A 16,232-nucleotide genomic window follows, 5' to 3' on the forward strand; every position below is an offset into this window, starting at 1 on the left:
TATCTTGTCATGTTCTTAAAATTAATATTTCTCATTCGTAATTGAATCCAATGCTATTACCCTCAATAATTTTATAATAAATTAATATATTCTCAGTGCTTTCTACAAGCAAGCATAACCACAAGATATCATGGGAATGTAACACATTTTCTTAGACATTAATTATCTGCCAAACCTAAGATCTTAATTCAGAAAGAATTTTGTAATTCAAATTCTGTTCATAAATGGAATAAGAGCAAGTATTAGAAATGTCTAACAAGATGAATCCCTGTCCTTGCTGCAGCTCCCAAGTCAGCTTTTTCCGTCTCTTCATTTTGTCAGCAACTGAGTTCATGTATTGACTCCTTCAATATAATGTTATAAGAATTACTTTACAATTTATAAAGTTATGAGCAAGGAAATTAGCTGAAAGGAATCAAGATTATTTTCATGGAACAAAACATAAATTAGAAAAAGTTAACATAACAATGACTATATCAAACCAATTGTATTATATTAAACACAGTAAAAGTGTATAGCATAGTTATGGTGGTAACTTCAAATTTCTAATCAAAGACTAGAACAGGAATTTCTAATCATAGGTTATATGCTAATAAGTAGCTAACTGAATATAAACATAGAAACATCAGGATATATAGCAAATTTGGGTACAGAATTTTGATATGTATGCAGTTTCTTAATAATACTTAAGGGCATGAAATTAATGGAGTGCCAAAGATAAATATCATGGCCTAATTATCATGCCATATTTATGAAAGGCTCCTGTGTCTTATACACAACTTGATTTCTAGTCTCAAGTTTTTGCTTTCAATTAGATTTTTCAATAAATAAAGAAAACCATCAGTTTGGCTTTTTTTTTTTTTTCAGTATCAGAAATCAAACACTGAATTTAGAGCAGTTACTGTGCCTGTGATTAAGATTGCTTTTTATCATCGATCTTAACCTTTCTATATTATCTTAAGTCAAAGATATTCCAGAATAGACATTTTAGATTCAGATCCATATGAACTGTACATATGACTCTATATTCTATCCGTGTAACAGCTTATTCACATAATTTCTGAAAATTCCAGTTTTCTCAAAGAAAGAAACAATCAAAAAGAGACAAAGAAGTGATTTGCAGCTTCATACAGCTATTTTATATAGAAAGAAATAATGAAGATTGATGTTTTAACCACATTACATTAAACACAATACAACAAACACTGATACCCAGAATACCTCTCCTTTCTGTCTCTGTCTCTCTGTCTCTGTCTGTCTGTCTGTCTGTCTGTCTGTCTGTCTCTCTCTCTCTCTTTCTTTGGCATACACAATTGTATGTAGTCAATCTTAAAGGAAATAAAGGCATAAAATGCTTAAATAAATTTGCTTAGAACCAAATACATAATATATTGCCCTGTGATATAATTACACAACTATGTGCATGTTTTAGATATTTTAAAAGAATTCTTTTACTTTTTCAGTGATGGCAACTGTGATTTTTCTGGAACGTAACTAGAAAAATTTTAAATAATAATTATTTGCCAAATTAATTATTGCATTTGTGCCAGTGATGTGTCATCTCTGGCATTAGTTCTTGTCTTTCTGCTCTATGCTCCATCCGTAGCCTGATGAGAGAGTATCTCCTCTTTCTCTCCCAGACAGTATCTTCATTCTTGCCTTGGTTTGGTGATATATTGTGTCCCCCAATATATTGTGTACCCTAATAAAACTTATCTGGGGTCAGAGAACAGAACAGCCACTAGTTAGATATAGAGGCCCCACAGTGGTAGCACACACTCTTAATCCTAGCATTCCAGAGGCAGAGATCCATCCAGATCTCTGTGAGTTCAAGGCCACACTGGAAACAAAGCCAGGCATGATGGCACACATCTTTTCTTTAATCCCAGCACTTGAGATCTCATGTCTTGTTTGGGAAAGATACATGCCTTCAATCCCAGGAAGAGATGACAGAAGCAGAAAGGTATATATGGACCAGGAACTAGAGGCTTTCAATTTTTAGGCTTTTAGCAGCAGTTCAGCTGAGATCCATTCATGTGAGGACTCAGAAGCTTTCAGTCTGAGGATTCATGGAAACAGGATCTGATGAGGAGTTGTTGAGGTGTGGTTAGCTGTGGCTTGTTCTGCTTCTCTGATCTTTCAGCTTTCACCCCAATATCTGTCTCTGTTTCTTTTTTTTATTTATAAGACCTTATAAAATTCGTGTTACACTTGGCCATATATTTTGTTTCCTCAAAGATAAGTAAGTGGACAGATGAAGGCAGCATCAGAAATTTTGAAATTTGAAAAGTGATCCAACCCATACAAATTTCTTATATTGGTCTATATAAATTTTAATAAATAATATTTATCAAGTTTTATATTATCAATACTTATCAAGATGTTATGAAGTAGGTTATAAAGAAATTACTGTGTCAGGTATTTTCTTGGCCACCTTCTGTGGTTCTAATTTGTTTCCCAAAATTTGCCCTTTGGAAACTTAATTCAAGACTCAACAAGGTTGGCAGATGGAAATTGGTGGAAGTTGGGTAGATCATGAGGGGTCATTCCTTGTGAATATATTGTCTTCAGCCATGGGAAAATAGCTTTCCCTCTCTCCAGGAAATTCAGACACAAACTGCCATTTTGCAACTGGAGACTGAACATGGAGATGCCTTGGTCTTGAGCTTCTCAAACTCCTGATTTTTGAGAAATAAATTTCTGTTTTTTTATAAATTACCCAGTCCAGTAATCTTAGATAACAGCACAAACAGGCTAGGATGACACTGAGGACAAAGGAAAAAAATCTCTTTGAACTTAATTTTGGGAGTGAAGGACAGAAAATATATACCTAAAGAATATACATTTGTGAATATGCATGTGTGGGGGGTTACAAAAAACTAAATGTGTTTTTAATTAAGTATCAACTGGGAGATAGATACACAGTTTAACAAAGGCTTTTAGAAAAAATTTCTGAGGAAGTACTACTATTAGCAGATATGGGTGAAATGAAGGACAGACCCAAATGAATATGAGATTTCATATCAGTGGATATTTTCTTAAAATTTTATATTATTATACTTGCTTAAATAAAATAATATTTTAAAATTTAAAAATATTTCCATATACTGCACAATGAAGATTAAAACATATCTTTCCCATTAATTTTTCCTTGCGCTAACCACAAAATGTACTGAGATATCCTTAACCTAATTACAAATATAAAAATATTTGGAAGCACATTGTATCATGGTTGTGTGTGTGTGTTTATGTCACTTATATAAAGTATATCTCAGTATTTAAAGTAAAACTTTTTAAAAATAGAGGCAGCAGCATTTACATTCCCAGGAATACAAGAGTAAGTTTTAGCTTTAGAGAGTCTGGGTTGTCTAATTCCATATTCAAAAACAAAGCCTTTATGGAAGAGAAAGCCAACAATGCTACCAGAAATACTTTGAAGTTTTGGGCACCATGTTGTGAATTCAGAAAAGAAACAGCATGAGTTACTTACAACCATTTCATTTAGGGAAACCCAGCAATCGGGTGGGAAGTCCTGAAGCAGGGGGACCAGGAACTGAAGACAGCCGTCCCAATGACACAGGAGCAGCATCATGCCAATGAGGTTGAAGATTCTCACCACGGCACTAGCGAGGTCGTATGTCATGTGGAATATCTGTCACCAAAATATAAAGTCATACTTTTAAAAACTCACACGACAAATCAGGCATGCTTGCAACATCAGGACTGCTGTGAGTTCAATGCATGAAATAAAAATATGAAAGACTGTTCAGATGAAGAAACGGTTTACCTTCTTTTTTTAGCCTTCTCAATAAGGCTGGGCAGTTTGCTATATGAGTATACTGACCAGGTGTAGCTACTTTCACAAAATACATAATACATAATACATACTTTAAGTGACATTGATGTTGATGGTAAATCCCATTTGCTATCTCTGTGGACAATTTTTTTTCTTGTTAGCAACTTTGAGAAAGAGTGGGTGACTTTTAATCTGCTTCTAATTCTTGGTTAATAGATTTGTTGAAAGTCAAGGAAAACACCCAAGGATTAAAATAATGTAAGAAAGATCTACACTAAAAATTATGAGATAAAATCAAAGACGAGCTGCAGTGTTGTTCCAGGTTTCTGAGTGCAGATGCTTGAGGAATTGAAGATGAGCTTGAATAAGGACCTTAGAGACATTTTTAGTTGTGAGCCTAGCTTTAACGGCCGAGCTATCCCTCCAGCCTTTTTGGAACCTAGGGCCTATGCTGAGACACTTTGCTCAGCCTTGGTGTAGGGAAGAAGGGACTGGACCTGCCTCTACCAGGGACTGGAACTGAATCTACCAGGCTGGACTGACTTTCCAGGGGAGACTTTGCCTTGATGGAGGTGGGAATGGGGGGTATACTGAGGGGGAAGGCTGGGGGTGGGTGGGAGGAGGGAGGACAGGGGAATTCGTGGCTGATATGTAAAATTAAATTAATTATAAAATAAAAATATCTTTAAAAAGAACCTTAGAGATAAAGGGTAGCTCATGTTGCTAAAAATGTATGATACTTTAAGTGTTATATTCCCTACTATAAAAATTATTTTATAGTAACTGATATTATTACACAAAACACAAAATAATGACAATTTACATATTGAACAAAATGCCAACTGTGGAAGTATAAATTCAACTGCCTTTTTTGATTGTTTATTGTTTTTAGGTATTACAAGAAGTAGAACGAGAACCAGCTCTTTCCCCTTATCAGCTAGCATTAGTCTAGTCTGGAATGGCAGAGTCTAACTGGGAGCAGACCTAAATTCTAAGCCAAGATTCCAAATGCCAAAGTGATGAGTGCAATCAACAAAGATGTATAAACACAAACATTGATATTTAAAATCACATACAATTCAACTAATCTCTATATGTTTCTAAATTAATAAGATCTAACCTGCTTTGAGAAATTACCCAAGAAACACTTTCAAAGTTCAATGTGTGTGTGTGTGTATGTATGTGTGTGTGTATGTGTGTGTGTGTGAGAGAGAGAGAGAGACAGAGACAGAGACAGAGACAGAGAGAGAGTCAATCTTTGAAGAAAAATCAATAATTTTAGGGTACGAATACTGATGTATATTAAGATAAACTAAAGAGACATTTGTACTTTTGCTTGTGTTCAATGAAATGTTTTCAAATTTGGTGCATTCTATATGTATAAACTTTTTTTTAACACTCTTGACATAATTGTAGTGAGCAAATTTTATCTCTGTAAAAATATACAAACTGTTCCAAACTCCTGTAAAATGGAAGGTTCTAAATCTTTTTTTTTTTTTTTTGGTTTTTCGAGACAAGGTTTCTCTGTGTAGCTTTGTGCCTTTCCTGGAACTCACTTGGTAGCCCAGGCTGGCCTCGAACTCACAGAGATCCGCCTGCCTCTGCCTCCCGAGTGCTGGGATTAAAGGCGAGCGCCACCACCGCCCGGCCAAGGAAGGTTCCAAATCTTAAAGGTGACACAGTACTTAATTTTGATATGACATCATATGCAAAACAATATATTTTGCAGTATAAATGGACAGTTCCTAACTCATAGTCACATACAAGTCCCAGATTAAACTCAATGGGACACAAAACAAGAAGCTATGAATATGGGAAAAAGACTCCTAAGGATGAAGGGGGACTGGGAGAGGAGGGAGGGATGGAAGGGGAAAAAGGGATAGGGAGTAGTAATCTAAATGCATTATATACATGTGTGAAGTTGTCAAAGAACAAAATTTATGAATGATAATTGTAATTCAAGATCTATTGTATGTCATTATGATGACAGAGAATAACAATACATTACAAACAGCAAAATTACTAAGAGCAGATGTTAAGAATTCTCACTCTAAAATATGAGGATCAAGATAAAGCTAATAATTAACAATTAGCTTGACTAAGTCATTTCACTATATTTGCATGTATCAAAATATTATGTGGTTGAACTGGCTTTTTGGAGCTCATTGCCTATAGTGGGACACCTTGCACAGCCTTGATACAGGGAGAGGGACTTGGACTTGCCTCAGCTGAATGGGCCAGGCTTTCCTGATTCCCCATGGGAAGCCATACCTTTTTGGAGGAGAGGGTAGGAGATGGGCTTGTGGGGAAAGCTTGGGGGGAGCAGGAGGAGGGAAGAGGGAGAGATATTCTGTGGTTGGTATGTGGAATGAATAAAATACTTCTTAATAAAAAAAACAAAAAATACTGTGTTGTATGCCATCAATAAAATTTTGTAAATCAAAAGTTTTGTAAACTTTAATAAACAGAATATAAAGAAAAAGATTTTTATTTTATGCTTTAGTTTTAATTTGACTTTATATTTGACAAAAGTGCCATTTTGGTGTTGGTCTCTCACATTTTTAATTGACAAAAACATATTTTCACACAATATATTCTGAACATGCCTTCCCTTTCATCAACTTCTCGGAGATCCTCCCTACCCACCCAACTCCACCTCCTTTCTCTCTCTCTCTCTCTCTCTCTCTCTCTCTCTCTCTCTCTCTTTAGAGAACAAATAAGTAAAGAAAGAATGAAAGGAAGGAAAGGAGGAAGAAAGGGAGGAAATAGGAAGGGAAGGAAGAAATGAAAGACACACATAAACCCACAAAAACATAAAATCAGAAACCATTATATATAATCACAGACCAATAAAACAAAAATGCCCAATGAAAGCAATATGAGACAAAAAATGTCTACAAAAATAACATTGAGTTTGTGTTGGTTGGGCATCTACTGCTGTTCCTGGGGTCTACCCTTAAGTGTGGTTAATATCTCTATTGAAACTCCATGGGAGAAACTAATTTTTCCTTTGCAAGAGGATGCCAATTGTAGATAGCATCACTTATCCTTTAAACTACAAAATTATAATATTTGAAAAGTGTTACTTTACTGCCTATAGAATGATTCTCAGAAATTATCTGTAGCTGGGTAGGTCATAGCCCTGAGGAGATAATCGACTACTTTTTCATTGCTAAGTAGACATAGTATCAAACCACCTTCAAATATTTACCCTTCTGCCCATAATGTAGCAGCACTCTGTCTTTACCAGAGAAGTTTCTTTTTCATTGGTAAGAAGTTAATACAAAGTCCCCCAACTGGTCACAGAACAGAGAATAAGTGACAATGGAGTGTTCAGCCTTAAATGTGAGAACTATAGCACATCCTATTGCCTAAATCTAAGAGAACAAGCAGAAAACAGAACAGAATAGCTGTAAGGTTGAGGAATGCTGCAAAGAGGTGTCTTTGGGAAGTAAATGGGCCTTGGCAATCATGATCTCACTAGGGCTGTGACTCCTCACGTAACTTTGCACAACATCAAACCAGACCAAATTCCAAGAGGGATGGGAGAAGGTGATGGCTGCTGAGGTGACTTGAGGTCAGTTGTCTTCAGGATTGTGGCACCTGGCAAGTTGCCAATGTTTGAGTGATGGCCCTACACTTGTTCATGTATAGGTAGCTGTGTTTGAACTTAATTCATGAAGGAAGAGAAGGAACATGAAGAGGAGGAGGAGGAGGAGGAGGAGGAGGAGGAGGAGGAGAAGGAGAAGAAGAAGAAGAAGAAGAAGAAGAAGAAGAAGAAGAAGAAGAAGAAGAAAAGAAATTTGAAGAATACACATGGGGGTAATGGGGGTATGCAAGGAGTTGTATGGTGACAGTGAGAGGAAAAATAATTAAAGTATATTGTATGTCTGTGTGAACTCAGGAGTCCGTGGAGGCCAAACAGTGCTAAACTTTGTGAAACTAAAATTACAGGTGGTCTTGGGGCACCTGATACAGGTGCTGGGGACTGAACTCAGGTCCTCTGCAAGAGCAGTATGCAGTTATCCACTGCGTTATCTCTCCATCCTCAACATTAATAAAACAGAATGAATTTGTTAACAATATTGATTGCACAACTATATATGGCAGAGAGGTATCATATTTTTAAGTTCATATATTTATTTAGTAAACATTGTGCTTATTTAAAACTAAAAACGCATTTTTAGAAATTTCCGTCATATGTAATATCAAGGGTCAACTGTCCCTTAAACTGTTTTTCACTTTGACGGTTACTCAGCTTCCACACTACAGCTCTTCACTTCCTATGGGATAATAGAACAGTCATTTCCTTCCTCCTCTTCTTTCTTTTTTTAAAGCTCAAAGACAATTTTATTAGAGAAAAACCCCAAGGCAGGTGGGGCATAAAACTTCAGCAGCTGCCTGTAAGGAGATGAGAGGAAAGAAGAAGAAGAAGAAGAAGGGCCGTTCCATTTTAATGTGGCAGGTGGGTCAGGCACATGACAGACAAGCAGCCACATGGCAGCGGGATAAACTTTAGAGGAAGAGAAAGGAAGCCCAACATAATTCGAGGAAAGCCCCAAGTGGAAAGGAAACCACTTAAACCCTGCTTAAAGAAAAGCAGAAGAAAGATAAGGACAATTCAGCTTTTCTGAATTGTTCAGAAAAGCAGCATACTTGTCCCACACGACAGGGCACATAAGGTACTACGTAACAGCCATTTTCAGCCACAGGTTTTTTTTCCACACAAAACTGCAATTCCATATCTTTTCATATTTAAAAATGTGTCCACTACATTTAATATTATCATTATTTTTTCTGAAAGAAATTATACCATCTGTTTCCAAGAACATGAGAAAAATTAAAAATAATTTACATATGAATCTACTGGACAATTTTAAGAGGGTTCAATGGTAGCAACATTTATATTTTAAACTACAAAATTATAAAATTTGAAAAGTGTCAATTTCAAAATTTGGGTTTATAGAATTGAATTCCATTTACATTCTTTCTCTCAATTAATTTGTATATGTTATCAGTATTATAATCATATATTAGTTATCTAAGTGTGCAGAACAATTCTATTAACAGTTTCAAATTTCTGGAAATTTCAAGTCAACAGCACCTGATAAGTGGGCACCAGTTAGAAAAAATGCTTTTGATGGATTGTATTTGATGTGGGCATATTTTAATATTATGTATTATAGTTGGAAAGTGTGGGAGCCCGTTCTGGGGTTCCTCGTGGCTTTACCCAGCAGGTCCGCATAGAGGATGATCAGGACCACGGGCCTGAGTGCAGGTGTCTGAGATGGTCTGCACTTGGCTGTGCTGGGGGCGGAGGTCTTTTGCTCCACCCCTTGGCGTCTCTATAAAAACCCTGGGCCAGAGACAGTCAAGGCCTGTTGTAATAGGTTCCAGGCCCTCTCGAGGCGATCCTTTATTTTCTATCTGTTTATCTCCACAAGATTCTCTGCTATAAATCCTTCTATCTAATATTTCCTGCTGATTGCACTCAAGAAAACTCTGGGGAACTGTGGGGGTGGTGGGTAAATGCCCCACAGGAAAATAATAGAGTAACTGGATCTATACAAATTTTCATTTAAAAAATTTCTGTAGGAATAAGGGAAAATGTTATCCACAGAATTCATGTGGTATTGGATGTGAGGCTCTACCATACGAAATGTCTAGTTGCTTCTTGCCCTTGTACAAAACACTACAGAACTTGCATCCAATCTAGCCACCTCTGTTTACACCTTAAGTCAATTCTCAATGACTCATAATGGCTAATAAAATATAAATGCTACATAAACAGTTGTTCAGCTGTGTTATTTAAGGGAAAACGTTTATACATGTTCAGTACAGGCAGATTTTTTTGCTCTTACCAATTACTTTCTTTCTGCATTGTGTTAAATTTGTGGATGCAGAAGCCACAGATGTGGATAACTGACTATATCATTTTAATATTCATGAGGACTATGTGATGCCATAGAATATTTCCTCAATGCACCAGAAAATTGAAAAAAAATAAAAGGAAAGAAAGAAATGAACATACATAATGCCATGTCCTACATTTACTTAAGAAAGAAGCTTACATGCTGGGAAAATCAATTTATACACAAATGTGCTAAAAAACAATTGTTTAATGGATTCGTACTAGGGAAAATCGAGTTAGTTAAAGCAGTTAGCTAATTTGGAAACTAACCATGGTGCCTTGCCTATTCCTTCCTTATAAATGACAAATAACTGTTAATGTAGTAATTGTACACAGAATATACCACTAGTCAACCAGTGAGGGGCTATTAACACTGTAAAATCTTAGAATCTCCTTTGAAGAAGTTTGTGTGAAAACAATGTGATGTTTACCATACACAAATTTAGCATGAAGTCAAAATGAGGATACTTTTAAGATGAAATTATTTTCTGAAACACTTTTGGAAATTCAATCTTGGAAGCTTGCAATAAAATAAACATTTAAAAATAAACAATAAGTTGGATTATTCTGTTTTTATTTTCTAGTTAGTGGTGGTAAAGGCTATAACCAGCTAGAAAGTGTGTGTGTGTGTGTGTGTGTGTGTGTGTGTGTGTGTATGTGTGTGTGTGTGTGTGTGTATGTTCATGTAGAAAATCGTTGAAAAACACACTGTTAACCATAGCAGCACTCACTTCATAAATTGATCTTCTGAATGTATTTCAAATAATATTTTGATAATATTTTCTTGCAGAGGAGTTGGAAGAAGAATGCATTTCAGAAATAGGATGTTCATAATCTCCACAGTATCCCTGTATACTCTCAAGTCTCTCTTTGTTTACTCCTATACATATTAGATTTGTAATATGTTAGTTGCTCCAACAAGAACATCTTGTTATCTCTGAACTTTAAGCTACAAACAGCAATACAGTTTTGTTTTGCTATTCATTAATTACCTTAACCATGGCATAGCATTGAAAGGAAATAAAATGACCTTAGAGGGGACACATAAGAGAAGTGGCTTTTTTAGAAATTATTAGGTTCTGAGTTACCACTTTTATAAATGGATTCATATCTTTCTTGAAAATAAGTATGAGTTTTTCTTGACTAGGATTAGGGGGTCACAAAATTGGATCTTGAAGTACTGGATCCGTGGCTATTAGAGAGTAGTCAAGGGTCTCTCTTAGCTCCTTCCACGTGTACAACATTCCCTTTTCTTTTGAAAAAGTGCCAGTTCCATATTCCTTAACCTCTTTTCACAGTAAATTACTCCGATTCAAATACTCTGTCATAGGAACAGAGCACAGATGAATACAAGTATATTTCACTTACAAAAATATAAGAGCTGAAGAGATGGCTTAGTGGATAAATCACTTGACACACACACACACACACACACACACACACACACACACACACACACACACACCACTTATAAAAATGCCACACTATTCTTCACTTTAAACTGAAGACATGATTTCTCAGAAAGGAAAAGTACTAACCCATCATGTGAAGAAATAATTTTTCTTCCTGGAATTTAATTTGAATTAAAGGGTTTTTAAAAATACATCCAGCTTATCTTACATATTAGTTGGTAACACAAAGTAAGTAAGAATTGAATAATGAAAAAAATTTTCTTGAATAAACATGGTATAGAGCCAATATTAGACAAATGACAGGGTTATCTCAACATTCATAGCCTACACTCATCATTATCAGTCTAGTAGGGCTGTGCAAGCACCACCCCATACTCAGATTTGCCAGATAAAGTTGACAGAGTGAGAAGAGTGAAAATGGGCTTCTGAAAAGAATTGTGGAAGTGAAAGCAGGGCTTCATAACTCTGTATGCCCTGACCATCAAAGTGGCATCATACATTGGCACACACTCTTGGTATTCCGGCAGATGAGCCCATCAAGTTAAGAATATTCATTTATTTTGGTGGGATTGTGTCAGATATGCTCTGGAAGATAAAGTAGGGCTGGTTTGCTGTCTTAGCAACTACCTCTTGAAAGAATTCACTGAGTAGTAAATTTTGGTAAGAGGCCAGTAATGCTTCTACAAATCTTAGTGGAGAAACTGCACTATTTGCCCTTTAATGGATCCCAAGAAGGAAGAAAAATCATGCCAGAGCTCTTCTACTACCCTAAAAAGAAACCAAACCTGAAAAGCTCCACCAGCATTGGCAAAATTGTTAGGAGCCCAAGATACAACTGAGTCAGATCTGATCACTTGGAAAAAGGCAGTGTGTCAGCTGCACAACGTGGACTCCTTCAAGAACTGAGTGACATCAACCATATGACACCTTGTCAGATCGGATAATACTACATCTGAATGTTTTTCAGACCACCTGAAGTTTTTTAATATTTGACTATCACAATGTGAAATGTGTTGCGCAAACCTCTGCAGATGGGAGGATCTTTAAGAGTAATAACCATTGTTCATAAAAACTGGTTTCTCGTACACCCAAACTCACCTGCATATGAAATATGGGCTGTGTAAAGAACATTGCTCATGACATTGGCCCTTGCACCTCACTCACTCACACAACAATGTCTTCTTCAAAGACTTACCCCATTTTATTTATTTGTTATTAATTGCATTTTTTCATTTATGTTACATCCTGACTGCAATTTCCCCTGTCTCCTCCTCCTATTCTCCTCCCCTGTCTTCTTTCTGCCCCTTCCATCCACTCCTCCTCTGTCTCTGTTAGATAGAAGCTATCTATTCCTGTCAGAAGTTTACCAGAATCTGCCATGCCAAGCCTCTCATCTCATAACTGAGCAATTTTACTGAGAAATCACTAGCTTTGCACAGTCTTACAATGGACCTTGATGCTTCTCTTTTTTCTCCTTAACAATTCTTTATTTTCTTTTTTCTCTTTATCCTTAATTACTACCTTTCTTCTTGTTTGACTCTATTTTATCCTTACCACATTTTAGACCTTCCAAGTCTCTTCTTCGTAAGAAATATTGAATATATATTCCTGGTCCAGCTACTGTACTAATGGTACAGCTCAAGCATATTGAAAAGTTATTTCCGTACGGGTTTTGCTATTTATGCAATATATAATTCTGTTTTGCTATAAAATACTGCTCACACAAGTCTTTGATCATTCGTATTCTTTGTCCTTATACTCATCCTCTGTTTCTGTAGTTGAGGTTCATTATGGTTACAATACTTGAAGGACTCCACATTCATAACTTCTGCTGTTACTTAGAGTTCGGTGATCCCCTAAGACTGACCTCAGGTGAACTGTCCTAAATTCACTTCCCCAACAATCAAGCTGTAGATGTCTAAATCTTTATTGAAGCTTCTCACACTTTACATCCCTCTTGTACTCTCTGCCTAACATTCTATTCGTTGATGCTCAACGTAACCTTTTCTGAAGTCTATGCTAGACTGACTCAGTGACCTCGCCTTTCTAGGTAACTAAATCTTATCCATTTCCATCTGCAAAGATTCTTGAATTGCAAAGTTCTGATTTTAAGTGGTTGTCATCTGCTACTTTAGTGTTTTTTAAAATCCTAAATTATTTCATGTTTCTAGATTTGCCCTCCTCCATCTTACAATCAACGTTTTCTTCCCAAAATGCAGACATTAATGTCGGCATTCTAGTGTAGTTGAGATAAACACTAATCCTAAAGTCTAACATAATAAGGCTTCATGATCCGGCCAAGGCTTCTTTATCAAGCCTCCCCTCCTTTGCCCTCTCTTAGCCTACACATTCATTTTCTTCTGTCATCTCATTTGAAAAATTCATGGTTCGCTCTCCTCACAAGTCTGAGTTATGTAACCATTGTCTCCATTAAAATGGAGTTTTCCTAGATTGAAAGACCCTTGCCTTACCATCTTAGATGCCTAATGCCTTTGACACACACAAACATGATTTAAATAAAAATAAGTTGAATAAAAGAAAAAAAATGGATAAATTAAGCCTGCTGTTGATAGTATACACAGAACTTGTCTTTATATTTATATATAGTACACAAAAATTGCAATCAAGTTGACAACCCAGTTGTTCTAAGTTCAATACTTACAAGAGGGATTTTATGGATTTTTGTGTTTTGAATATGTTTTATGTTTGCAGAACTTTTTAAGTATTGTAAACTCTTATGTAGTTTCATGACAGTGAAGATATTTCAGCTTTTGAGACTACTTTGAATTAATTAAAAAATTGCTCTTCACTGATACTGTTTTTGACAACCTAACTCCACAGAGCTTTAAGACTCAGGACCCATTTTCAACTTGAGCTAACAGGCTATCCTTGTAACAGACAGCAAGGCTGTGCCAAAATTTAATCTAAAAAATGAGATTTGGACTTACTCTTATTGAGTTGGCACTATTTAAACTCAATACAATTCAGTATTTTTGACAAGCTCTAAATGGAGGAGTCCAAAAGGTTACTATCATTATTATCTGGGCTTCCACCCAACATTCAAATTCACAAATCACTGTCATGTTTAAGGCTACATTCAGCCCTGATTCTAACCTTCACATCATTGTTTTCACTGGATGTATTTATGTATAAGAGTTAAAAGAAGACTTTTTGTACTATGCTTACTAATTTTTCTAAAGAGAAACGTATTTTAAGTTCACGACTCATATGGGACAAAAATTTTATTGATTCAAGTGTCATAATTTCAACTATAAAACTACTTTTTGTTTTTTGAGACAGGGTTTCTCTGTGTGTATGTAGCTTTGGCTGTCCTGCAACTCATTCTGTAGACTAGGCTGGCCTCAAACTCACAGAGATTCACCTGCCTCTGCTTCCCAAGTCCTGGGATTAAAGGCACATACCACCACCACCTGGCTAAAACTACTTAAAAAATTGCTTTTCCAAAAAAAAGCCAGTATTTCTCAAAGGAAACAATATGAAAAGGTTCAGTTTCTGGGTGTATATTCAAAATAAAATATTTAAAAAAATTTTTTGGCAATTATTTTTAATCATAGATCAGAGTGGCTATAGAACAATATTTTTTAACATTAAAAACGAAAAAAAAATCATTCTAAAAATGTTCTAGATATAGATAGAGCCCCAAAATCTTTTAAGGATTTTAGAACATTTGTTTTTCATCAACCAAATGGATTTGGCTAGCTACCCTCTATAAGAGAATCCACAGCCTGAGTCTTTCCCTCCTCTTCTTAATTCATATATTGAACCCCTTATCCCAGTGCATTAGGGAGAAGAGGTAGAGCTTGGGGAAGCAAGTAACACATACAGGTAGAATCCTTAGGATGGGATTAATAACTACAGAAGGAGGCACCAGGGACCTTCCTAACTTTCCATCTCTTTTATATGTAAGCAACTGCCTTCAAAACAGGAAGACAGCTCCTATCACACATTTCATTAATGAAAAGTCAAGAAAATAAAAGAAAAACAATGGGGCTTTGGGTCAGAATGGTAACTGGGATACTGTCCAGGCTGCATTGCATGGGTACCTAGCTATAAGACACGAGGAAAGGCTGCTGGTCACATGACTGAAAGAAGCAGACTAAAATGTTGGCAGATCAGTTAAATGGACCAGGTCTTAACATCACTCATAAACATGAAGACTAAGTTTTGGATCTGCCCACCATTCTCAGTCTCACAGGAATATGAATCTTAAATGAGGTTGACACATTTCCCACTGTGATCATTGTTTGCTGAAAGGAAAACCTCTATCACCCTCTATAACAAAAACTTGGACATATTCCTTAATCTCTCTGCCAAATCTTTGTGAGTTAAGCTGCCTTTGCCTTCAGAAGTGTGTGTGTGTGTGTGTGTGTGTGTGTGTGTGTGTGTGTGTGTGTGTGATGTGTCAGTTCAGTGTGTAATGTGAATGTGTTGGTATAATATGCGTTTGTGTGTTTGTCTCTGTGTGTGAAAGTATGTGAGAGTGTATCTGTTGGAGTACATATTTAAATTTTTTTAAAAGAAATTTAAATGAAACTAAGATTCGTTAAATGAAACTGCAGTTGAATCTCACAATGTCTTTACAGGCATTTATTTATTTTCCTATATCTATTTATTTTCCCATGTGTCAGGAAAATGGACTATATACCAAGAAGACACATTTGCCTTCTTTAAATCCTAAAAATTAAAACCAAATTTTAAAAGGAGTCTATTTTCTCTTTGGAATATCTACATTAAAATGCAACAACCCTAGTGACTGTCAAATTACTCATCAAAATGTATAAAACTATCAAAAACCTATTTATTAGAATTAATAAGAAAAGGCTTATCTACTTTGCAATTCAAGCGAATAATGTATTTTCAATGAGAAATAATGGCTTGTTTGTCACTAAAAAGGATGAAGTGAGAGAAGCCACTTGTCTTCTCCTGTGACATAATTGTAATGATGTAAAAAATGCACAGAAAAATACACATCAGGCATAATTCCATTAAATTCTAGACAGTGTCAATATTTTTCCAGATAAAAATAAAATAAATTTTCTTTTAAAGGTAAACCTCTGATCTTCATAAATAGCTTTGCCTTAATTCAAATCTA

The 16,232-nt window shown here is 35.8% G+C and overlaps 1 protein-coding gene across 1 annotated transcript in view; it reads right to left on the bottom strand.

Annotated features, from left to right (window-relative positions):
* The window catches only part of Hcn1 (hyperpolarization activated cyclic nucleotide gated potassium channel 1), a 388,508-nt gene that overhangs the window by 163,517 nt on the left and 208,759 nt on the right, over positions 1-16,232 (bottom strand). The window contains exon 3 of the mRNA XM_006983585.4: positions 3,491-3,652. Coding sequence (XP_006983647.1) covers positions 3,491-3,652 — 162 coding nt within the window. The remainder of the gene's footprint in view (positions 1-3,490; positions 3,653-16,232) is intronic.

Source organism: Peromyscus maniculatus, chromosome 15 (genome assembly GCF_049852395.1).
Source record: "Peromyscus maniculatus bairdii isolate BWxNUB_F1_BW_parent chromosome 15, HU_Pman_BW_mat_3.1, whole genome shotgun sequence".
NCBI lineage: Eukaryota > Metazoa > Chordata > Mammalia > Rodentia > Cricetidae > Peromyscus > Peromyscus maniculatus.